Source organism: Pipistrellus kuhlii, unplaced genomic scaffold, assembly GCF_014108245.1.
Source record: "Pipistrellus kuhlii isolate mPipKuh1 unplaced genomic scaffold, mPipKuh1.p scaffold_m20_p_20, whole genome shotgun sequence".
Taxonomy (NCBI): domain Eukaryota; kingdom Metazoa; phylum Chordata; class Mammalia; order Chiroptera; family Vespertilionidae; genus Pipistrellus; species Pipistrellus kuhlii.
The window spans coordinates 18947751-18972532 of record NW_023425516.1 but is presented as its reverse complement, the minus strand read 5'-3'; the positions used below and the strand labels follow the sequence as shown (position 1 = coordinate 18972532).

Below are 24782 nucleotides of genomic sequence, written 5' to 3'. Positions count from 1 at the left end.
TACATTTGGAAGTTGAGATCATTTTGGTTGTCATAACTAGAGGGAGGGGACTAGGCGCTGCTGTTGGCATCTAGCGGGTAGAAACCAGGAATGCTACTACAATCCTACAGGGCACAGGACAGACCCCCAAAAAAGAATGGTCCAGCCCCAAGAGTCCATAACGCTGAGGGTGAGAAACGGGGGTGGTGTAGACAGAGCGATGAGCACGGGTTTGCTGGGCAAAGTCAGGGGGAAAAGAATATGCCAAGAAAATGATAGGACTGGAGTGTGGGAGAGGCAGATAAGCTGGAAAAGTAACCTTCAGCCTTAAGCTCATTATTGCTTCCCGTTGAACCCGGTTAATTATATGTCACTGCATTAGTGATGTTATAATATTATAGGGCTATCTTCCTTCCTGGTGTCAGAAGGAAGTGCCACTGATAAAAATTATGACCCCGGGACACACCTACTCGCAGTGGCTCTACTCAAGTATATTGTTCTTCCAAAGTGTCAGGAGCCCAATCACAAGAAACACGAAGACGGTGTTTGAGAAACCTAACTTAGGGCAAAGGGGTAGGGAAAGTGCCTATGAAACTGAGGACTGTGTTGTATGGCTTGTGACAAGAACCCAGCCACCACAGTATTAATATTCCTTATGTGCCCTAACCGGTGTGGCTCAGTGGATAGAGCATCGGCCTGAGGACTGAAGGGTCCCAGGTTCGATTCCAGTCAAGGGCATGTACCTTGGTTGGGGTGTGCAGGAGGCAGCTGATGGATGTTTCTCTCTCATCAATGTTTCTAACTCTCTATCCTTCTCTCTTCCTCTCTGTAAAAAATCAATACATTTAAAGGAATATTCCTCATGTAAGTTGGGATCTAGAAGTGGGCAGTCAGGGCTGGAGGGCCACGCCCTGGGGCCACCAGGAGCCCAGACTTCTTTTTGTCTCCCCCGCTCTGATATCCTTAGCATGGGGCCTCCCTGCTCAGACTTGCAAGATGGCTGGCGGACTTTCTCAATCTTTCGACCTTTCATTAGCATTCCAGGTGAGGCAGATTGAGAGGAAAAGGGCAGCAGGCAGGAGATGAGAGGCTTCCTAATTGAGTCTCTTCCATTTAACAAATGTTCCTGGAATCCTCTCTGCCAGGAACTTCCACTTATCCACGTGGCCTGAGATGTGTCACCCGCCCGGCTCTCAGTATTCCCGGGGAACCTGGAGGCTGCCTTCTGGAGGACACTCTGAACTAAAAAGATATTGCTAACCCGGCTAGTGTGGCTCAGTGGTTGAGCATCTACCTATAAACCAGGAGGTCCCGGTCTGATTCCCGGTCAGGGCACATGCCCAGGGTTTGGGCTTGATCCCCAGTGAGGGGCAAGCAGGAGGCAGCCGATCCAGGTTACTTTCTTATTATTAATGTTTCTTTCTCTCCTTCTCCCTTTCTCTTTGAAATGAATAAAAATATATTTTAAAAATAACCGTTTTTACTGATGGATCATCAAATAGCATATATATATATATATTTATACACACACATATATATACACACACACACATTTTATGTGTGTATATATGTATATATGTATCTATAAGTATATATGTATATATACACACACATAAATATATTTCCCAGTTCTCTTTACTGAGAGAATTTAAGAAGCAAAGATGTCCCAGAAGCCATGACCATACCCAGTGCCCAGATCTTTGTCACTAACTATGATTCTTCACTGAAAGGAGCCAATGACTGGTTCCAGGGCTGGGCCTGGGAAAGGATAGGTGAAGCGGCATCTTGTTCTACCAGAAAGGAAGGACATGATCAAAGAATGATTGGGACATGTCAGAAAGGACACATGTCACAAGGAGGCTCCCATACATACGACACGAATTACCTCGAAGATATTATGTTAAGTGAAATGAGTCAGACACAAAGGGAACAAGTACTGTATGACTTCACTTATATGCGGCAAGTAGCATAAGCAAATTAGTAAAGACAGAAGGTAGAACAGAGGTAACAAGAGGCTGGGGGAAGGGAGGAATGGAGAATTATTGCTTAATGGGTACAGAGTTTCTATTTGGGGTGATGAAAAAGCTCTGGATGTGGTGGTGATAGTTATACAACTATGTGGATGTACTTAATGCTCTGAGAATCAAAATAAATAATGTAATAATAGATTTTTAACCCCATAAAGTACGATAGGACCTTGCGGGTTAAAATAAGAATCTGTAATTTTATTTCACTTATTTTTCCTTTAAGTTTTATTGCCATTCTACTTTCTCTACAGACTTTTATTCCAATATAATACGGTTTTTTGTTTTTTTTTCCCCACCCTCCCTCCTAATGTAATACGGTTTTATGCTTAAAAGTTTATTTTGATTATCTAATAGGCTGCCCTGCAGAAAAGTAAATATATACATGTATTTTAAAACCTTCATCTTACCATAAAAATAATTCTGCATAAGGCAGAATTAAAATAATTAAAATAATATAGTTAATTATAGTTTATCAAAACTATGTTCCAAATTGTTATAAGTATTAAGCATAGAAAGTAGAATTATATTGGAAATATACATTTGGATTAGTGGATTAACAGTATTTATTGCTATAATGAGATAGGATTTGGCATCAAATTTTATTTTATTTTTCATTTAAAAAAACATAAGGGTTCCAACCCACTGTTCATAAAGTGAATGGGAAGGGGAGGCATTTTATTTTAACAATGTCCTTCAATCGTTGGAACATCTTTCGAGTCAGGAGCCAAGTCCCATACCGATCCATCACTAAAAATTATTGTGTTAAACTCACAGCGGACAACCTAATTTTGTCTTCCATCAATTTTACTGGAAAGAAGAATGAGAACCAATGGAGTTGGAAAGGGACTCGATACTCGGTGGTGAGAATCATTTCCCCCCTCCATGCCATCACCTGCAGCTTGCCTGGCTTATTTGTATCCCCGGAGGTCTGTCAACACCGGGGCAATGCACCTTGGGAAGAACAAGCGTGAATGGAAAGAGGGTCTCCCCTCTGCAGCGTATAGGACTGTGCCTGTGCAGAGAGAGGAGGGGGAAACGAGCTACCGGACAGGCACCGTTCTCAGACATGGGGGTCTAGGAAAAGAGGTTCTACCCATGTACCCACACATGTGGCTTGGAAAGTCTTTGTGTGTCCTTTCGGAGTGCGTGTACATTAATTCTAAAATCACTATCAACACACCTAATTATCCCAACAGTGTCTAGGATTAATCATTATGCATACCTTCTCCCTTAAGGAGGCAGAATCTTAGCGCTCTTTTATTTCCCTTCTCTCTCTCTCTCTCTCTCTCTCTCTCTCTCTCTCTCTCTCTCTCTTTTAAATATATTTTATTGATTTTTTACAGAGAGGAAGGGAGAGGGATTAGAGAGCCAGAAACGTCGATGAGAGAGAAACATCGACCAGCTGCCTCCCGCACACCCTCCACCAGGGATGTGCCCGCAACCAACATACATGCCCCTGACCGGAATCGAACCCTGGACCCCTCAGTCCACAGACCGACACTACCACTGAGCCAAACCGGTTTCGGCTCCCTTTTTTCTCTTTATCTGTGCCATCTCCCTCACGCAAATGTAATCTACCAGGGTTATCCAATAGAAAAAGAATGCGAGCCACTTGTGTAATTTAGAAAATGTTAGCAGCCAATTAAAAAAACAAAAACAAAAATGGGCAATAAACAAATAAATACCCCATAAAAATAGTTTAACTCAAAATATTAAACATACCATTATTTCAACATATAATCAACATAAAAATGATTCATGAGGTATTTTTTATACTATGTCTTCAAATCCAGGGTGTATTTCATGCTTGCAGTACATTTTTAATTCAGAGTAGTCACATTTCAAGTGCTTAATAGCCAGATTTTAGTGATCAGTGGCTACCATATTAGAGCAGCAGATCTCGAATTGTGGTTTCATTTTGTTACTGGGTTTTATTTTGTTTTTGTTACATTGGCACTTATGTAGACAGAACGATCCCCTGCTTCTCATCAGTGTTTTCTTACATTTCACAAAGACTAAGAACTTTGTATTTTAACTATTTTTATAGCTCTTATCACAATTGCCTAGTAAATGTTTTAACATATTACTGGCATCTGATGCAAGAATTATCAGATTAATCTTACATAGAGGATACGAAACTGCTCAAAGGTTTGTGCTTGGGCGATGGAGACTTCATGGATAGCAATCTGCACTGTCAAATGACTGCGTTTCAGCAGGATTTTAAAATTTTATCAGAAAGAGCAAAGCCTTGAAAACAAAACTGGGGGAGTCCATTTCAACCTTCCTTTGCTACCCCCCACTCACCAAGACCGAAAAGCAACCCATCCATCCACCTTTCCTCCTCCTCTGCACCAGCATCGCGGGCCTGCACCACAACGTTCCTCATTGCACTGTCCGGGCCTCGTGCATTTCCTTCTTATGCCTTAAATGATTTAAATCTCTTAGCTTTCCTTGGCCTTCACAAATGTTAACTTAATAAATAAAAGGTTGCAGGACAGCCCTAGCTGGTTTGGCTCAGTGGACAGAGTATTGATTGACGTGCGGACTGATGTGTCCCAGGTTCGATTCCAGTCAAGGGTACATGCCCGGGTTTTTCGGGCTCAATCCCCAGTAGGGAGCGTGCAGGTGGCAGCTGGTCAGTGATTCTCATCATTGATGTTTCTCTCCCTTCCTCTCTGAAATATATGTGTGTGTGTGTGTATATATATGTATATATATATACACACACACACACACACATATATGTATAAAATTTTATTTTATTATTTTTTTAAAGGGTGCATGACAATGACATGACTTTTCTCAGAATGTTATACAGGTTTCCAAGGTCCTTGAACCTATAGGTGCAGTTCTCAACCTAAAAGAACTTCAAAAGGCCCGCGAGACCGGAAGCCGTTCTCAGGCACAGGAGGACCCATGCAGCTCATCTTCTCTGGACAGACAGTGTGCTCAGGACACTGTGAGCTAAACCAGCTCACTTTATTTTTATTTTTTTTAAATATATTTTATTGATTTTTTACAGAGAGGAAGGGAGAGGGACAGATAGTTAGAAACACTGATGAGAGAGAAACATCCATCAGCAGCCTCCTGCCCGCCTCCTACTGGGGATGTGCCCGCATCCAAGACATATGCCTTGACCGGAATCAAACCTGGGATCCACTGAGCCAAACCGACCAGGGCTAATCTGACATAGCAACATCCTAGAATTACCAAGACCCAGTCCATCTTTTCATTTTTATTTATTTTTTTGCAGTCTTTTCACTTTTTGCATATATTCCAATCACAGGAGTATTACACATCTCATACACACACACACACACACACACTGATCCGCAACCGCCGGGCAGGAAGGAGCCCTGGATTTCCCTTCGTTTTCACACGTGAAATATTTTTTCACATGAAAAAAAGCATTATCATATACCGCTTAGACTAGAGCGCTTGGAAATGCAAAGAAAAGGTAAATGACACGCCTTCCCACACCTATCGTTTTTATGAAACCCCGTCCAACGCGCCATCTCATCTTCTCGAGGCTCGAATTTCGCGGAATTTCTTTACAGTTTTCTTTCTTCTTTTTCCTTTTCCCCTCTAGCCTAAGGCCCGATTCCCGTCCACTCCGGGAGGGAGGGAGAGGCGCACGAGAGAAAGGCCTGTCGACCAGAGATCAAAATCTGAGATCAAAATCTGTCCGCCTCGGGGAGGGACGAGGAAGCCGTCCGTCTGGGAACACGTCGGTTCCGAGTGAAATTGGGTCAATTCTGAGTAAAAATGCATCAGCCTGGGGGGGGGCGTCAGTTTGTTAAGGAAACTCCGCCCGGTCCCGACCCTGACTCTGTAACCCGGGGGGGGTCCCAGGTCTTGGGGGGCCCCCACCCCGCACCCCCGCACCCCCCCACCCCCGCACCCCGCACCCCCGCACCCGCTCGGGGCCAGGTCTCCCCGTCGCCCCCGCACTCCCTGCCGGGAAGAGCCGCCGCCGCCACGCTGGACGCCTTGGCCCCGCCTCCACCGGCTCCTGGAAGCCAATGGGAGACGACGTCCTCCACGCGTCACGTGGCGCTGGCCAATCGCGGGAGGCCACGATCGTAGAAAGGCTGGGCGCGGCCGGGCCGGCGGCTGGGCGGCGGCGGCGCGCACTCGCGTCCGCACTGTCGGGCCATGGTGGTGGTGGCGTCCGCGCAGAGCCCGGCGGCCGGGGCCCCCAAAGTGCTGCTCCTGTCCGGCCAGCCCGCCGCCGCCGCCGCCGCCGCCGCCGGGGCCCCGGCCGGACGGACGGCGCCGCTCATGCTGCCGGGCCAGCGAGCGGCCGGCGCGGAGGCGGACAGCGGGGGGCCGCCCCTGGCGCGGAAGCGGCAGCGCCTCACGCACCTGAGTCCCGAGGAGAAGGCGCTGCGGAGGTGGGCGAGGGGTCCGGGTCCGAGATCGGGTCCGAAACCGGGCCCGGGGGGCCGTGGGTCTGGATCGGGCAGCGCTCGGGCGCCCTGGGCCTGGCCGATCCGATGCCAGCGTGGCGCGGGGCGGGGAGGGGCGGAAGTCTGGACTCAGTGGAGTCCGGGCAGCTCCGGCGTTTATTTTATTATTATTTTTTAAATATATTTTATTGATTTTTTTTTTTTTAACAGAGAGGAAGAGAGAGGGATAGAGAATTAGAAACATCTATCTGCTGCCTCCTGCACACACCCTCCTGGGGATGTGCCCGCCACCAAGGTACCAGCCCTTAGACCGGAATCGAACCCGGGACCCTTCAGCCCGCAGGCTGATGCTCTATCCACTGAGCTAAACCGGTTGCGGCTGCTCCGGCGGTTTTTTAATTTTTATTTATTCATTTATTTTTAAATTTCCTTCTTTCCTATCTCAGGAGGGAGGATGCCTGGAGCTGGGTATATTGAGCGACCACCGTCCAGTCGTTCAGCTTTTGTTGAACTTGGAGTGGGTGACCCCCTCGTTTTGCCTCCTGCGTTTGGAGGGGCCGCTGGAATGACAGCTGTTGGAACGGACTCTGAGGTCACCGCAGCCTGAAAATGGCATTTCTTCATGCCGTCGTTGGGGAGAGGGGGGAAGGAAGGAAATGCTGGGGACTTAGTCCTCTGGGCTGTTATTTCTTTTTTGGTGGGTGTGCACTTGGTGATTAAGTGCCTCCTGGAGCGGATGGGGGGATCTCAGCCTCAGAGGGGATTCGTGCTTGGGGGGAGGGCTGATTTTTGCAGCCTTCGCTGGATTGGATCACTCCTGGTTGGATCCTGTTCGAGGGAATTGGGAGTCAGGAAGCAGCGGGGAGGGGAGTGGAAAGGGGAGGAAGAAAGTTCTTATGTTGCAAGAGAAATATTTGTGTCCAGCCCCCTGCGCTGTGGCCAGAATGAGACTGAAATGGATGATGCAACACGGATGCAACACGGGAGAGAAGAGAGCAACAGGAGAGAGAAGAAAGCAGGCCTTCAAGACAGGCTGAGAGAAGGCTGTTTTTGTTTGGTTTGGTTATTGAGGGGAAGAGAGCCTGGATGGTATTTTGCCATCCGTCCACCAGATGCTGTACATTTATGTGAAAGCACCAGCTGGCCGAGCTTTCGGAGGAAGATATAAATAAGGTTGGAGATGACTCAGTTGTGGGATGTCCCCCTTCTGTTCTCAGGAAACTGAAAAACAGAGTAGCAGCGCAGACCGCCAGGGACCGCAAGAAAGCCCGGATGAGCGAGCTGGAGCAACAAGTGGTGGATTTGGAAGAAGAGGTAAAAAAAACCACTCCTCCCTCTGCTGCATAGCCTTCCTTGGTAAATGGTCTGACCCTGGCTGCCCACCCCAAGTTGTGGTGGTCCCTTTGGAATAAAATGGAGCGTGTGATTACAAGTTAAGGCTCAGTGAGGGTAGACAGGGTGTTGGGTAAAGGGTGTAGCTTCATGAGAGAAATGACCCACCCTCAGGCATATGGTACTAGATATGTTTCAAAGTTGGCGGATGAGGGCAATGTTTATCAAGGGAGTGCTAAGAAATTATTAAGGCAGATTAGGAAAGAAATCATTGCTCAAACTTGAGTCCCTTCCTGTCATGGCCAAAGTCCACTAACGGTTCCCTTCCCCTAAACTGTTGCCATTGACACATCCTAAATAATGATTATTTACGTTATCATTATTATTATTTTTTACATATTTTGATTTTATGGCCCACTTTTGTTATTACCTGCCAATTCAAGATAGGGTTGTTTTGTTTTTTTACAAACATCATATCTAAACTAATATAGACCTTTGCTGAGGTCTATATTAGCTGGAGGCATTGTTTTATTTGTGACCCCATGATCTGGCACTTCTTAAATAGCTTCTTTTTAGTAATTATGACCTGGGACCATGGTTGGCAAACTTGAGGCTTGCGAGCCACATGTGGCTCTTCCACAAAATACCCCAGCCTAGGCAAGTCTATTTTGAAGACGTGGCATTAGAAGAAGTTTTAAAAATTGGACTCTCAAAAGAAATTTCAATCGTCATACTGTTGATATTTGGCTCTGTTGACTAAGGAGTTTGCCGACCACTGACTGGGGCCTTCTAATACCTAGTGTGAACTGAAGAAGCATAGCTTTCCCAAAGGAGAAGGAAGGGAAATTAATTGAAGTAAATGCTGTTGGGTGTATTAAGTGAAAGAATTAGATATTTTAACAGACTCCTACGAACTCTCTTCCAGAACCAGAAACTTTTGCTGGAAAATCAACTTTTACGAGAGAAAACTCATGGCCTTGTGGTGGAGAACCAGGAGTTAAGGCAGCGCCTGGGCATGGATGCCCTGGCTATGGAAGAGGAGGAGGAGACCAAGGTAAGGATCTCCTTTTCAGTCAGAACTGTTTCTTTCTTTCTTTTTTTTTTTTTTTAAATATATTTTATTGATTTTTCACAGAGGAAGAGAGAGGGATAGAGAGTTAGAAACATCGATGAGAGAGAATCATCGATCAGCTGCCTCTTGCACACCCCCTACTGGGGATGCGCCCGCAACCAAGGTACATGCCCTTGACCGGAATCGAACCCGGGACCTTTCAGTCCCCAGGCCGACGCTCTATCCACTTGAGCCAAATTGGTCCCGGCCAGTCAGAACTGTTTCTAAGAGGCAGGACGTGACCTCTTTAATGACACTTTATTTTCAAGTGTGCATTGAATAGTACAAGCCCTAATACTTAATAAGTTACATGGCGCTCTAAGAGCAGGTACGAACACATGCCAATAGCCCCTAAGATGTGCCAGCATGACAGAGCCAGTCAAATCTGACTTCGAATGCTACCAAAATTATAGCAGCTTTTTGATGACTATGAATAAATAGGGAAAGGACTCATTCTAATAGTGACACTTCTCTGATAGAAGATTTATGGCTTTTAATCTATGGATTATGCCACATCAGTGACAATGCTTAAGTGGTCTGAGATTGACAGGAGTGCAGTTCTACTCTGTGGAGGTATTATTCAGGACAAACTTTAAAATAATTGCTATCCAAAAAGATTCTGGGCCTGAATTTACTACTTTATTACTTTAGTTATTCTTACGGAGAATATCACTAGGATATTATTTAAGGATATCAGTACTGCTTGAGCCGTTGGGGAGTAAAACTGTTTCAGGGCGTGCAAAACCACAATGAAAAGGTAGTTTTGCCTGGCCCATGTGGCTCAATGGTTGAATGACTGATCACAGTTCGATTCCTGGTCAGGGAGGCAGCTGATCAATCATTCATCATTGATGTTTCTATCTCTCCCTTCCTCCCCCTTCCTCTTTGAAATCAACAAAAATAGATATTTTTAAAAAGCTAGTCTTACTCCCTTTTCTCATCTTTCCTTGAGGACTCAAGAAAATGGAGATAACAGAGGTCAGGGAAATTTTTCAGCCGTACAGATCAGTTTTCTAAGTTGATTGGAAGTTGGGCTCACAGCTGCCCGGTGAGCATTTCCGAGGGGTTCTCAGCCATTTGTTCATTTGGCTTTTCCTCCAGGGGACCGGAGCGAGGCCGGTGGCCGGGTCTGCTGAGTCCGCAGCACTCAGACTACGTGCACCTCTGCAGCAGGTGCAGGCCCAGTTGTCACCCCTCCAGAACAGCTCCCCGTGGATTCTGACAGTGCTGACTCTTCAGACTCTGAGGTATGGGGTTGCTTGGATTTACTGAAGAGGCGTATCACTAGTTAATTCCGTGTTTGATATTATTCCTACCAGCTGGATTAGGACAGAAGCTGGTTTGGGCTGGTTTAGGGTTGAACATCAACTATCTTCTTATTTCCAGGTGCTTCAGGACATGGAGCGAAGTGTAGATAGATGGGTCTGGTGGGTTCCGGAGGTTAGCCTATAGCCGTGGTCGGCAAACTGTAGCTCTCGAGCCACATGCGGCTCTTTGGCCCCTTGAGTGTGGCTCTTCCACCAAATACCACGGCCTGGGCGAGTCTATGTTGAAGAAGAGGCGTTAGAAGAAGTTTAAGTTTAAAAAATGTGGCTCTCCAAAGAAATTTCAATCGTCGTCCTGTGGATATTTGGCTTGTTGACTAATGACACTGTCCTATAGCATAATGATTCATTTATATCACAGGACCTGGTACTTAGTGTTCGAGGTAGATTCTCAGGTGCATTCTAATTTTTGCCTCTTGCAGTCTGATATCCTGTTGGGCATCCTGTTCAACTTGGACCCAGTCATGTTCCTCAGATGTCCTTCTCCAGACTCCACCAGCCTGGAGCAGCTCCCAGAGGTCTACCCGGAAGGACCCAGTTCCTTACCGGCCTCCCCTTCTCCATCCCTGGGGACGTCATCAGCCAAGCTGGAAGCCATTAATGAACTGATTCGTTTTGACCACGTGTATACCAAGCCCCTGGTCTTAGAGATGCCCTCTGAGCCAGAGAGCCATGCTGATGTGGTAGTGAAAATTGAGGAAGCACCTTCCAGCCCCGCAGAGAAAGATCACCCCGAATTCGCCGTCTCAGTGAAGGAAGAACTTGTAGATGACTTCATTCCAGAGCTGGGCATCCCAGATCTGCTCTCCTCCAGCCACAGCCTGAAGCCGTCCTCCTGCCTCCTGGATGCCTATAGTGACTGTACCTATGAGGGCTCCCCCTCCCCTTTCAGCGACATGTCCTCTCTGCTCGGGGCAGACCATTCCTGGGAGGACACTTTTGCCAATGAACTCTTTCCCCAGCTGATCAGTGTCTAAAGAATGACCCGACATCGCCCTTTCCCCTGATTTTTACACTGCCTGGAAGACAGCAGAGAAGCCTGTCTGTGCTTCATTCAAAAAGCCAAAGTAGAAGATGCACAGCAAAATATTTGTCCGTTAAACCTCCCAGGTCACCCCGAGTATTGTCTTTTGAGACACTCAGCAGTCCAAGGTACTCAGATCCAGTACTATATCCAGAATGACAGCTTTTGAGGTTGTATCTTAAGGGCAGTAGTTTGCTCTAAAGTACTTACAAAGGGACATCAGACAGGGAGTTTATGAATGGCCCCTTTATCATTTCTCGTCTCAGCATCCTAGGCCTGCCTCTGATTTTTAGGTACTGTAGTTTGCTTCTGCAAGCAGAGAGAAACCTAGCGGAGGGGGCTCCTTTCCCTCAATGTACAGTTCAAGTAAAGATCAAGAATCTTTGTAAAGTTACAGAAATTTACTATGTAAATGCTTGACGGAATCTTTCCCTGCTAGTGTAACTTTTGGAAGGTGCTTTCTTCATTTATTTAAAACTACCCACGCAATTAAAAAAGTGCAATGCAGTCTTTGTTCTCTGATTCCTTCTTGGATCGTATCATGTTCTCCCCAGGTGTTTCATTGTTTGCTGCCATAGTGATTTATCCAACTTCAGTAAGCATGCCCCTTTTGAAATGCCTGAAGGATTTTTCCCTGTAATTACTGCTTGCTAAAATTCCTGAAGGCCATAAGTGATATAATCTACTCTTGAGCAGTTACTGTATTTCAGGTCATTTCTTCAGCCTAACAGGCCATTATCACAGCTAGTAAGTGGCAGAGCTAGAACCCTTAACCGCTGATTTGCTATACCATCTCCTGTGAGAGAAGAGATGAAAATCCATTTTAATCTCCCATTCAATATCAAAATTTTCTTGCCATTATTAAAAGGTTTAAGAGCACTTTCTAGAATCAGACTCCCTGGGGTCAACTCTGCCACTGGCTAGCTGGGTAATCCTGGACATACCACTTATCTCCTCATCTGTAAAGGGGCCAGTTGCTAAAGGATTCGGAGATGGTGTATTATAAGCACTTAAGATATTGTAGGCACCATCCCAAGCACTAAGAAGTTAGCTATTCTCTCCTAATCCAATTTGGAAGGGTTTTAATCACAGAATTAGATATACATACTCTAGAACACATGTGTCAAACACAAGGCCCGCAGGCCAAATCCGTCCTGCTAGGCCTTGCAATGTGGCCCGCACCGCGCTGTCATCACTGCACTCCGCTGCGTTTCCATCACAATGACAGTTTATGACTGTTCAGTAAACCATTCGGCCCGTGATTTAGGCTGGATTTTAGATTTTGGCCCCTTCTGATTGAGTTCGACACCCCTACTCTAGAACTTGTTTCACAAAACAATGAACCAGTTCTAGAGGCTCGATGGCCTCATCCTTCATGGTGCACCTCTTGGGAATCCTTTTTCGAGGTAGTAAAGGGTTTCCCTCACTGACATTTCAACTATGCCAGCATTCTATGCCAATGTTAAGGCAACCTCTGGGGAGGTCAAACTGGAGGAGCAGATGAAGATGGGAGTCAGTCCCAAGCAGCAAGGCACAACAGGCTATGGTTTCAGTGCAAGGGAATGCTTTCGGTGGTGTGATTGGAGGCATGTCCACAAGCACACTTGAAGGCAACAGCGTAAGATCTCTGGTCACAAGCCAGAGCCCGATCCTGGTGTGAGGCATGCAAGCTTGCTTAGACTCTGAGTTTCTGTGTCATAAATACAGTCTCAAGCTGTCCCCATGACTAAAAACTTGAGTACCTGATTTTCTAGAACTGAAAACTTAAGAGCTGAGAATCTATTTAGAGATTGTGTAGGCAGCTGTAATTACAGATGCATTTTAAGCTTCCATCAAAATAGCAGAAGCATCTGGAAACTGAGGTGCAAGTAATTTACATTCAATGACATCATGTGAAAGAGGCAGCTGTACTAACAGGAATAACACACAGGACATACATAACCTGTGTAGGTTACCAGGGTTTTCATTTCCTGCACAGATGGGTGAAAACTACTCACAACACTCCTCAGTCTTGAGAAAACACGCCTTCATATTGAAACACTAAATGGAATGGTTGGAAATAAAAATCAAGACCTTTTCCTACAAAACCAAAACACCATTTCTATTAAGTGCAGAGGGCTGTCTGTAATAGAGATTAAAAGAATCAAGTGACATGCCTGCACACCATTTCCCCGGGCCTCGTAACACCAATCTGTGTGCGCTTCCTAGCTTCTCTAGAAATACTAGTAGAGCAAACACAGTAGGCACAGAGCTGTAGACAGAAGGTAATCCTGCGCTCTCCAGGAAAATTTTATGGCATAGGTTAAAGTCTAATAGTCTAAGAATTAAATCTTTACCCTTTGACCCTATGTTCATTAAGGGACAGGAAGACTGGCTTATTTACCCACTAACCAGTTGTTGAAAGACGACATCCTTATCTTGCTGGAGTTGTCATGTCTACAATGCCACTTGTAGAATATTTGAACCAAACGGATATACACAAAACTAAATTCCCCCTCAAGGAATTAAATGTTTACGCTTCTAATCGATTTTAGAGAGGGGGGAAGGAGAGAGAAAATGATTGCTTAGCTGCCTCCTGCACACTCCCCTCACTGGGAATCAAACCTACAACCTGGGCATGTGCCCTGCCCAGGAATTGAAACAGGGACATTTCAATGCACAAAACAACTCTCAATCGAGCCACAATTACCAGGGCTCCCCAAGAAATTAAATGTTACACTGCGTAAACCACATTTTATCCATAAAACCAACTGACATTTTAGGTACTGCTGCAAAAAGAGTGTAAAACCACTGGTGAAGTCTGAACACTGCCCTTAGTGAATTGGATTATAATACTATCTTGTCACTACCTAAGGTTTTTTAGTTTTTAAACCCGTGAGATAACTTTTAAGTCATTTTTAGCCGTGATTTCCAAATTTGGGTGAAAAACAAAACAAGATCCTGAGTTTTCTGTAACTAACCCAAACTTATCCTGCCCATAAATAGGGATCCACATTTATCAAACAGTGGTTGAAAACATGCAGGCAATACTGCCACCCAGTGACCTGTCAACACAAGAAAGGAATGATCATTCTGGAATTTTCCTATTCCTCATTTTTAAAGGTTCCAAACCTATAAAAACAACAGAACTGTGAACTTTGTATACCCTTTTCAACTCTATATTTGAACATTTTTGAAGACTCAAGTCACCACTGAATATTGGCAATCAATCACCATTACCAATCAATGCTGTTCATACAACAGTAGTGAGTTGCTAAGAGTGGCAAGCATTCTAAGGGTTTTAGGAATGGCAAGACATAGTATGCCTGTTTTGTAAAGAGCTAATTCATTTATGAAACTTACCTTTAACCCAACATAATCATCTCTTCAGAATGTATTTAAGCCCCTCGGTGATATGATTGCTACTTCAAATACAATTTAGAGGAAAGCAAAGCAGTGATTGTTATATTTACTTAGGGACAGGAATACAAATATCTCAAAAAGTCCAAAACACTTATGAAGTTTTATTGAAAACAATGAGATACAGAAACACCAGATTCTCATTTTAAAGCAAAACTGACAGCATTTTCCAGAACTTTCCTAGCACTGCACCATTCTTATCACTATTAAAAAACAAAACAAAGTTCCAAATCCAAAACCATTAATTAATGAACTTGCTGGTAAACATTCTTCTCATGGTTCTAGTTCTTTTCTTAAATTTTACATTTGCACCTTTTCAAGAATGAAGGTTTTTTGTTTTTTTTTACTGTTTGTGAGAACTGAACTTACTTTCTTCATATTAATTTTTTTTTAAATCCACACACCCTATTCAAACTCAGAGAAAATACACATTTGTTCATTCAAGCTCACCTGCTTTAGATAATTTTTCCTCTTCATACATTAGCATAGAAAACCAATGTTTGATCCACGCTGCAAAAGCTGTACAGAACGAAAAGAAGTTATTCCCCTAGAGAAACCTTAAGGCAAAAGCAAAAGTCTTATGCTACAAAAAGAAAAACAAAACAGAAGCATGGAGGCTGTGGAGACGGCTCAGATGAATAAGCACCGCAAGGATGAAGACAATTTTAGTACAAACGTATGCAAGAACTTTAAAAAGGAGCATTCAACATCCATTTTCCTGCAGAAATAATTGTCAGATAGCTTGACTCCTGAAACAAGTTCTGCTTCGAGTTTAATAAACAGAATCTTAATTCTCTCCTATATTTGCTTATGGTATCAGAGCTTATTTGGGGGCTGTTCTTTCCTCCTTTTCATTACACAGACCTGTGATCAAAGCCCTGCCCCACAATTCCTATATTAGACAAATCGTGTGCTGGGTGCTTCTTGGCAAAGCTTCACCTCCCCTTCCGCCCTCACACTGGGACTAACTCCAAATCCCGGGAGTTGCTTCATGTTTTCGGGTTGGAATAGAACACATTTTTTAACATGGAGATTTCTTTAAGGCTACAAACGTTACAAGTTGGTCCCATTAAACAATGACTTAAATGCAGGAGTTTTTCAAATGGCATGAACCAGACACTTGCCGATTCCAACAGAATACAGTTTACATTCATCTCTAAGTCTGAGATTAAGAAACTATGAGCTGGTTTCCAACTGGTTTAAATACTGGTTTGAAGTTTGAGTCATTTTATTGTGTAGACATTAAATATTGTGTTTAAATATTAAACATTAAATCTTTTCCTGACTGTCCAGACAGAAACAGAGAGAGCAGGAACAAAAGGCAAGAGAAGAAACAGTCCATTAAGCAGACCTGTGACTTCTACACCATCTGTAACAGGGGAAGGAGTTCAGAATGTGTTTCAAAACTCCTGGGAGCAAGTTTCTAAAAAGTTACCTCTATACTTGGTATAAATCTTTTTCTCTCTTTCTATACAAGGTATCTGATTCCTACAAAGGAAAAACAAAAAAGAACTAGGGTGGTCTGTTATGTGAGGAAAGGGCCGATATTACACTATTACACTCATTTAATAAGTTATAGTGAATATTCTGTAGCATTCAAGGAATTGTCATTTCACTTCGCACTACTGAGTCCTTGCCACACAGAAAAGTTCTTCCTGAGAAATAAAACGGTTTGACCTTGGTTATCCCCAAAGGACGCCTCGAGCTGGTTTGTGTCTGAAAACTGAACACTTCCTGCTCGCAGGAAGCTCTTCTCTACCAACCTCTAGGCTGCTGCGTAATAGCTGAAGCACCAGGCAAACTGGCTATTTCAGTAAATCTCAACATGGCCTGCCCGTATGTTCTCAGATAATTATCGTCAGTTTTCTAAATGAACATTAAAACTCAACCTGTTCATACAGGTACCACCTTTTTTTAAACTGTGACGTTATCAATCCTGGGCTTAGCCGACACAGCACTTCCTCGGGATTACCCACGAGATGCTTCTTCCACAGCCAATCTGCACATGGGTTACCTCAAGATCTTTTCAATTATCAAAGTTAATTAAGCTGTAAACATTTCTGAATAGTTCCGTTTATCAATTATGCAAGGGAATCCAAGGAGCTACAGTAACACCTTTTCTTTGTGTTTTCATTGCATTTTCAGAGGCAGAGAGGTGAGCCGCAATGCTACGGGCTAGTTAATCAATTTAGCTACATTGAACTGACAACTACTGTACACGTTTCAGAGCCTCTATTAAATTTCTTAGCAAAAGGCTTAAGCTACTGCTTTCTTCCCTCCTTCTCCCCAGTCACAGTCAGCACTGTAAACAGAGATCGTATCTACACAGGAAGCTGGGATTCAACTGTCGGGGTTCAGTTGTAGTAACGGTACCTTCTTTCTTAATGCATCTTTTTTCAATTCAAGAGTCTCAGTATTCTCCAAGTTTCTGAACAATGTGACAGATGACTGAAGTCACCCTTACACATGGAGTGTCTCGACTTGCCTGCGCAGACTGTAACCTCACAAAAATAATCCCTTTAGAAAATAGCTTTTCCCTGGAGGCAAGCTTCCTTGGCAAAAGTTGACTTTAAGAAATGGCTACCCAAAACTGAGCGTCCCACCCCGAACCACAGGTGGAGATATTCTTACACCCGTTTCAGAGCTTTCAGGTCCCTATGCTATGTAAGCAGGCTCACGAATAAACACATGAGCCTTCTAAAATTTGACAACTTTAGTACAGAAACATATTTCTAGAGTTCCATCTCTTCTTCTGTGCAAGCAGCGGCCTCCAAACTGTTGTAAATAGGCAGCCCGGTCGGCCGGGGTTCCAAGAACAGCTCAGTTCTCCGGGGGAAGGGGGTGTCGGTAGAGGCGCGCTTAGCTTGGCTCTCTCTTGTGTAGCTCTTAGCAGTAGGCGACGGCTTTGGCTTATCAGAAAGGAGTTCGGGGAGAGGTTTCCAGAGCACCAGCTCCATGGAAGGACGGCTCCTAAGAAATAAAATACAGATTTTTATTAAAAATTTTAAGATGTGAAAATGAAAGATATATGTTGAGAAGCTAGTCTGCTATCTAATATGTAGAATTACACAATGAAAGCATCAAAAGAGATTTACTATAATAATGCAAAAATAATCTTTAGAAAGGATATTCAAATATATCAAATTTTACAGTTCTGCATGCATTTTTAATCAAACCAACTGGCTGTACTGATGCTGTGATTAGAATATAAAAATCCAATGTGAAAAATAAGAGACCCCTGATTTAATATAATTTTTTAGACAGGGTGAAAAGGAGAGAGGGGGGAGAAACACTGATGTGAGAGAGACACATTGATGTGGACTACTATTTTGTACTAACCTATTATAAATGAAAGGAAGCACTGGACACACACATTAAAAGTATTCCAGTACGCCCTTTGCTTAGTACGGCTATGAAGTATAATGTTGCTCGGCAGGTGTGGCTCGGCGGTTGAGTATTAACCTATGAACCAGGAGGTCATGGTTCGATGCCTGCTCAGGGCATATGCCCAAGTTGCAGGCTTGATCCCCAGTTGGAGGCGTGCACGAGGCAGTCAATCCAGTGACTCTCTCCCATTATTTATATTTCTCTCCCTCCCTCTCTGAAATCAATAAAAATATGTATTTTAAAAAGTGTAATTTTTGCAGTAAGCCAAAATGATTATGTGCCCAATGCCTGTGTCTGCCCCCACCTAACCTCCTCCAGTGACTACTGGTTTTGATGGTTTCTGGAGTCCAAAGGCAAGTAAAACAAACTAAAACACAAACAATAAAGAATATCTCCAAAGGGTAGCTTTTGGAAAACTACCAAGAGCATAAAGTGCTATGTTTTAGGCTGGAGAGCCAGTGACCTGCTTTCTCTTGGCTGAACTATTTACCCATCTCAGGGCTGGCTAGTTAATTATAAGCTCAGTTAGGCTGTGATCTAACATCAAACAGCGCTGAACCCACTCTGGCCAAAGGAGTAATGCTTCATCTACCCAGTATCACTGGGACTGGCGCCCGGGGAGAATGGGTCAGGTATATGCCACGTCCTTGATTATCAAGTCTCATCTAGGCAAACATAAATGGCACACAGAACCTGCCTACCGAGATACCGAGGACTGGGGATCACCTAGGCTCAAGGATTACAAGAATTACCCAGCTACCAGTAGCTCTTATGCTAAAGAGCTCCAGGACGTTTTGCTTTTTAGGGTCTTATGTTTGCTTTCCAGTTTCCTCTCGTCCTCACACTATACTCTCATTACTCACTGCAAGTGTTTGTTCTCTCACTAGCTGCTTCTGTGTGTCTACTGTCATGATCTAGGAAACCAGAAAAATGAAACTACGTCTAAATTAGGGGCATAATGGTGCTTACAGCTAAAGGCCTGAGAAGCTATGCACACTATAAGACAAACATGAGTTTTGATTTGTAACCTTTGTGATAACTCTCTTTTCGGGCTGCTGGGAGACATTTTGTTTGTTTGTTTGTTTCCTAGGTCTCGATAGTATTCCTGGATAATTACGAAGCCAGGGAAACACGAGGTTTTGAAATGTGGATCTTCTGTCCCACCGTAAGCATTTAAGAGAACTGGCTCTTTCTCGCCAACCCTCTCATTCCCAAATAGGATACAGTGCGTTTCAGGACTGTATTAAAAGAATCCAAGGGTTAAATAGGCAAAGCAGCCACTCCTGCATTCTTCAAGCTCTTTCTTGTAGAGCATTTTGCTCACTCCATTGAACTAAAAAGGTCTGCAACCTGGACTCAACACAAAACCTACCGTTCTTTCCCTTGGCTGGTGACAGGAGGTGAAGAGATGGTTAGGACAGGATAGGCAATGTCTAGAGACATTGGGTTTTTAAGATCGTATTTATAATAAATGGAAACCAGGAACCAAAACTTACATGGACTCAATCATTTTCTTTGTAAAGACTTCATCAAATTCCCTCTTCAAACCTGTTTTCATAGCATCAGAAAGGACAAGACTGGGGAGATGGTTAATATTTCTGTCAGCTTCAACTTCTTCATCTTCGTCAATTATTCTAAATAAAGGCAGCAGAAGCAGAGGAAAAATTATTTAGTTAAACTATTATATATTCTAGTAACTGGAAAAAAAAAAGGATAAAAGTAACAGGTGCTATAGCAAAAGGTCAAGTAAAACATGAGGCTGTACATGAGTGGAAAAAAATTATACACAGAATACTCAACATTTAATTTGTTTTATATTAGATGCAAAGTTGAAGAATGTGTTCCTGGCTTCAGCTGGTTTGGCTCAGCCTGCGGACTGAAGGGTCCCAGGTTTGATTACAGTCAAGGGCACATGCCTGGGTTGGAGGCTTGATCCTCAATAGGGATGTGAATGAGGGAGCCAATCAATGATTCTCTGTCATCACTGATGTTTCTCTCTCTCTCTCCCTTCCTCTCTGAAATCAATAAAAACATATATAGCCGAAACTGGTTTGGCTCAGTGGTAGAGCGTCGGTCTGGGAACTGAAAGGTCCCAGGTTCGATTTCAGTCAAGGGCATATACATTGGTTGCGGGCACATCCCCGGTAGGGGGTATGCAAGAGGCAGCTGGTTGATGTTTCTCTCTCATCGATGTTTCTAGCTCTCTATCTCTCTCCCTTCCTCTCTGTAAAAAATCAATAAAATATATTAAAAAAACAAAAAACGTATGTGTGTGTGTGTGTGTGTGTGTGTATGTATGTGTGTGTGTATATATATATATATATCCCTGAAACTCCCATAAACCAAAAAATGAATATTTAGAGATAGTAAGTGAAACAATTCTGTACAGTTCTATGAGAAGAGCTTACTGTAACATTTAATATGTACATTTAATGATAGCTGGGTAATTCTTGTTACAGATCAAGGTATCATCAAATGATGAATTAAACTAGCTTCAAAGTGTAGAGACATTACAGAGGAACTACAACAACAAGCCCGTTATGTGCGCCGCCCATTTACCTGTCCTCAATTTCCTGCAGCCTCCTTCTGGCAACTTCACACTGTGGTTCTCCAGTTGTCTGATCCATGTCTTCACAAATGACATCTAACATGCCAGGTGCAGAAGGGCCACTAGTGCATGGATTTACTCCATGACCCTCTATGTCCTGATGTGCACAAAGAATCCAGTCATTAGGACCAGCACAGAGCCCTGCTTCAGTTAGCCTTTTCTTTCTTACTGGGCAACTGGAAGAAAAATGTTTTTCAATGAAAATCCCGAATAGCAATGAAATGTAGATCACCCCTAGCTCTAATCAAATTCTTATATGAAAAAACTCTAATAACTTTAAAAAAATATATATATATTTTATTGATTTTGTACAGAGAGGAAGGGAGGGAGATAAGAGTTAGAAACATAGATGAGAGAGAGTTATCGATCAGTTGCCTCCTGCACATCCCCTACTGGGGATGTGCCCGCAACCAAGGTAAATGCCCTTGACTGGAATCAAACCCGGGACCCTTCAGTCCCCAAGCCGACGCTCTATCCATTGAGCCAAACCGGTCTCGACTCTAATAACTTTTGACTGTGTGTTTACAAGATTGAAAATCATACTTTTTTTTTCCCTGTCATTCTCACAGCCTCCTTGAAATATTTTCTTCTACTGCTCTCTCTGCCAAACTAAGCTGTACCTACAAGATTTTGCTTTGTATAATAAATTATAGGTGTTCAATGTGGAAACTTAAAATCATTCCTATTTATTTGGCTGTGGATAGTTCAAGTGGGAGTAAGGAACTAAAAAGTCACAGTACCAGCCATATTTTGTCACATTGCTGCTGCTCTGTCAAACTGGTCACAGGAAAAGATGGTATGTGGGCATCCCATATTCCCTTATGCCCAAAACATATGCCTCACCAGGTCTGTGCCAAGAACTACAGGTGCTGATGATGCTGATTTCTTGGTCCTTTCCAAAATGCCAGACTGTCGGTTGGCTCTGAGTTCTTGATTAACGAGTACACCATTCCCCTACTTTCAAATATAAACTATCTTTACTTCCTTGAACATTTTATATTTCATAGAGACCTTAGAGTTCATCAAATCCAAATTCTTTGTTTCCCACATTTGGAAACTAGGATCCAGGAAAACTTAAGCACTCCCTCCAAATGTCATAAACGACAGAATTACATGTTGGGCACCAGACAGACCCACCCTACGGCCCCTGAATCCTACTTCTGTGCCATTTTCACGAAAACTGCCAGCCTCCTTAGGAAAGTTCAACTGCTCAGGCTCTTATCGTGAAGTAGTGTTTGCAAGCACTATGATATTACCAGTTTAGTTGAAAGCTGAATGGCAAGTAGCCCTGTTCTATTTCAGTATTTAGGCCAAAAGTACTTGATGGTCTGGGCATCAGCAAGTGCAATCTCAAGACCAGAACATCTCGTGTATGTTTCCTGCTGTGCACATGTACACACTCGGAAGGGGAACTGGGGGGTTGAAAGGTACATATGCCTTCAACTTATTAGATAACGCCAACCTGCTATACCAAGTGGCATTCTCATCCATGTGTTTGGGAGTTCCTGAGGCTCCATGACCACTCCTGTATCATGTGGCTTTAATATGCACTCCCCTACAGACTGGTGAGGTGGAACCTCTTCTCGTTTGGCTGGTCATCTGGATATCCCCTTTTAACGCGTCCACCCCACTGACTGCCTACCCATGAATACAATTTTTGCCTATTAGATCATAAAATTTAAAAATACAGATGTGGTGAGAAGATAGAAAAACAGACATTTCTACTGCTATAAAGAATATAAATGGACAATTCTGGTTCTGGCATGGCTCAGTGGCTGAGCGTGGATTTATGAACCAGGAGGTCACGGTTCGATTCCTGGTCAATTCCCAGTTGAGACACATGCCCAGGTCGTGGGCTTGATCTCTAGTCTGGGGTGTGCAGAAGGCAGCTGACCAATGATTCTCTCTCATCATTGATATTTCTATTTTTCTCCCTCTTCCTTTCACTCTGCAATTAAACAAATATTTTTTAAAGTATTTTAAAATTCTTAAAAAAAAAAAAAATTTAAGACCCAGCAATTTCCTATCTAGGAAATCCATTCACCTACTTGCAAATATATACGAAGAATTTAAAAAGAATGGCCATGTGCTAAAGCCAAATAATCCAGTAAGAGAAAGACAAGTATCACACGATCTCCCTCATATGTGGAATCCAATGAACAAAACAAACTGAGGACAATAGGACGGTGAAGGCCTGGGGCGGGAGGGGTGAGGGGAGGGGACATATGTAATAATTTCAATAATAAGGTTTTAATTTTAAGAAAGTCATCTTAAAATCCAATCTTCCTTCACATGCAAAATAAAAAAAATAAAAAAAAGAATGCCCAAGTTAGTAATAGCAAAAAATTAGACATAACTTGGAAATCCATCAACAGGATACTGATTATACCTAGCCTTACAAAAGGAATTAGGAAAATTCTATGTGCCTATAGGCAACAAGTTACAAGACAGTAAAATGAAAAGATTATTGTTTTGCATAGTGTAAACAACGTATCTTCTTACAAATGAATTTTTTTTAAATAATTATCTTCCAGAGGAGATATAGGAAACAGTGAGCTTGGAAGGTAAGACTTTTAAAATATGTACCTTTTTGCACATTTGGAGTTCTCTCATTGTGTGTGTGTGTGTAATATGCACATGGTTCAACATTCAAACTTGACAGCCCATGAGAGAGGGAAAGGTTTCCAGACTCTGCCAGCCACACAGCTACTTTCTCTAAAAGACAACCACCACTACCTCTGTTATATTTTCTAGTTCCTGTGCCTCCTTTCGTCTCTGCACTGGAAAAAAGCAATGAAGGGCATAAAATAGGGGTACGTTCAATGCCAAGCAGATCCATGGCACCTGAAACTTACTCATCATCCTCCTCCTCTAGCTTGTGTTTCTTTTTGCAGGGAACGGAAACACTGTCGAAATAAACAAACAAACAAACAAGACATCAGTTTCCGGGGGGAAAAGAGAAATGCATCCATCGAGCTTGAGCTTCCCGCATCCACTCTTTCTCGCTCCAATAAAGCCTCCTACCCCGCTCCGAACCCAGCTGTCAGCCCCCGTCCCCGGGCCCCGGGGGAAGGACCTGCAGGTCACAAGGTCATCAACCAGGTAAATGAGGACAAGTCCTGACCTCCCGTGCGACAGAAACGTAAACTCCCACTCGGACCCTGTAATTCATGGGAGAGGCACCGGGGCAGACCCGGGAAGGGACCAGGTTTGCGGGGCAGGCGCCGCGATGAGCACTTTTATTTCCAAGATCGCGCCTGGAGGAGCCATGTCTGCCCAGCTTTGGCGGCAGCAGCAGCAGCAGCAGCAGCACGGAAAGTTGTCCGCATCGGCGGCCCCGCCGAGGGGACACCAGGCTCCAGATGGCCCGGATTCGAACCCGGACCCGACCCGGCCCGGTCGCGTCGGGGAAAGTCATCTCCCTTCCCCCAGGTGCAGGCGGGCCGAGGACTTACTAATCACGGTCCCCGGAACTGAGTTTCCCCATCGGTGACCCGGAGCGCAGACGCCTCCGGGGGACGGAGCGCCCGGCCCCCCGGCCCCCCGCGCCCCCGGCCCCGCGCTCTCACCGTCCGCGCGCCGCGCTGTTCGGAGGGACGCGGGGTCCCGGCCGCGGGGCCAGCTCCGCGCCGTCCGGCCCCGGCGGGAAGGCCCGGCCGGAGAAGGCTGGCGGCGGCGGCGGCTGCAGGAAGTCCGAGCCGCCGCTCAGGGGGAGGCCGCTGAAGGGCCGGCCGAGGGCGGCCATGGCCGGGGAGGCGAGGAGGCGGCGGCGTCCGCGGCCCAGGCCGCCCGCGTCTCTAGGCCCCGCGGCTGCAGCCACAGCGATTGTCGAGAGGTGCCCGCCTCGGAGCCCGCTCTTGACCTCACGTCACGCCTTCTAGAACCCTCCACCCCGGGGCCGCCCAGGGGCACGCTGGGATTTGTTATGTGTGTGTGTGTGTGGGGGGGGGAGCGGCTGCCGCGGGGGATGCTGGGAGTTGCAGTTCCTGGGGACTACAAACACGATGGCTGCCTCGGTGGAGCAGGCTGAGGCAGGAGGATGGATGGCTCTGCCAGGCTCTGGTAGGAGCTAGGTTCGAATCCTCACTTCACAAGGTAGGCATTCCGTATCTCAGTGTTCTCATGAGTAAAACCAGATGATAATGCTACCTGTCTTCCTAGGGTTGATGGGAGAAGTAAGT

The 24782-nt window shown here is 44.5% G+C and overlaps 2 protein-coding genes across 3 annotated transcripts; one reads left to right on the top strand and one right to left on the bottom strand.

Moving 5' to 3' along the window:
- The first annotated feature begins 6108 nt into the window (after positions 1-6108).
- On the top strand, positions 6109-11714 carry XBP1 (X-box binding protein 1). The gene is given in 6 exon segments (XM_036449051.2): positions 6109-6400; positions 7633-7729; positions 8673-8801; positions 9960-10019; positions 10022-10105; positions 10606-11714. Coding segments are annotated over 6 exon segments (1164 nt in total). The 5' UTR covers positions 6109-6161; the 3' UTR covers positions 11161-11714.
- Positions 11715-16071: 4357 nt separating this feature from the next.
- Positions 16072-24498, bottom strand: CCDC117 (coiled-coil domain containing 117). Of its 2 annotated transcripts, XM_036449054.2 has the most exons (5): positions 24171-24496; positions 23457-23507; positions 20553-20777; positions 19490-19627; positions 16072-17576 (listed from the first exon to the last, which is right to left on the bottom strand). In XM_036449054.2, the coding sequence occupies exons 1-5, from the start codon at positions 24344-24346 to the stop codon at positions 17339-17341; spliced, it is 828 nt and encodes a 275-aa protein (XP_036304947.1). In that variant the 5' UTR covers positions 24347-24496; the 3' UTR covers positions 16072-17338. The 2 variants fall into 2 exon arrangements, with proteins under 2 accessions (XP_036304947.1, XP_036304948.1); XM_036449055.2 differs by lacking the exon at positions 20553-20777 and having other exon boundaries at positions 24171-24498.
- Between the last annotated feature and the right edge of the window lie 284 nt (positions 24499-24782).

Coding starts and splice junctions, on each gene's coding strand:
- CCDC117 (XM_036449054.2), bottom strand. CDS start 24,346: ATGGCCGCCCTCGGCCGGCCCTTCAGCGGCCTCCCCCTGAGCGGCGGC. Junction 20,778..23,456: donor CTAGAGGAGGAGGATGATGA/GTAAGTTTCAGG, acceptor TTTTTCTTCCAG/TTGCCCAGTAAGAAAGAAAA. Junction 17,577..19,489: donor AAGAAAATGATTGAGTCCAT/GTAAGTTTTGGT, acceptor TTTATTTCTTAG/GAGCCGTCCTTCCATGGAGC.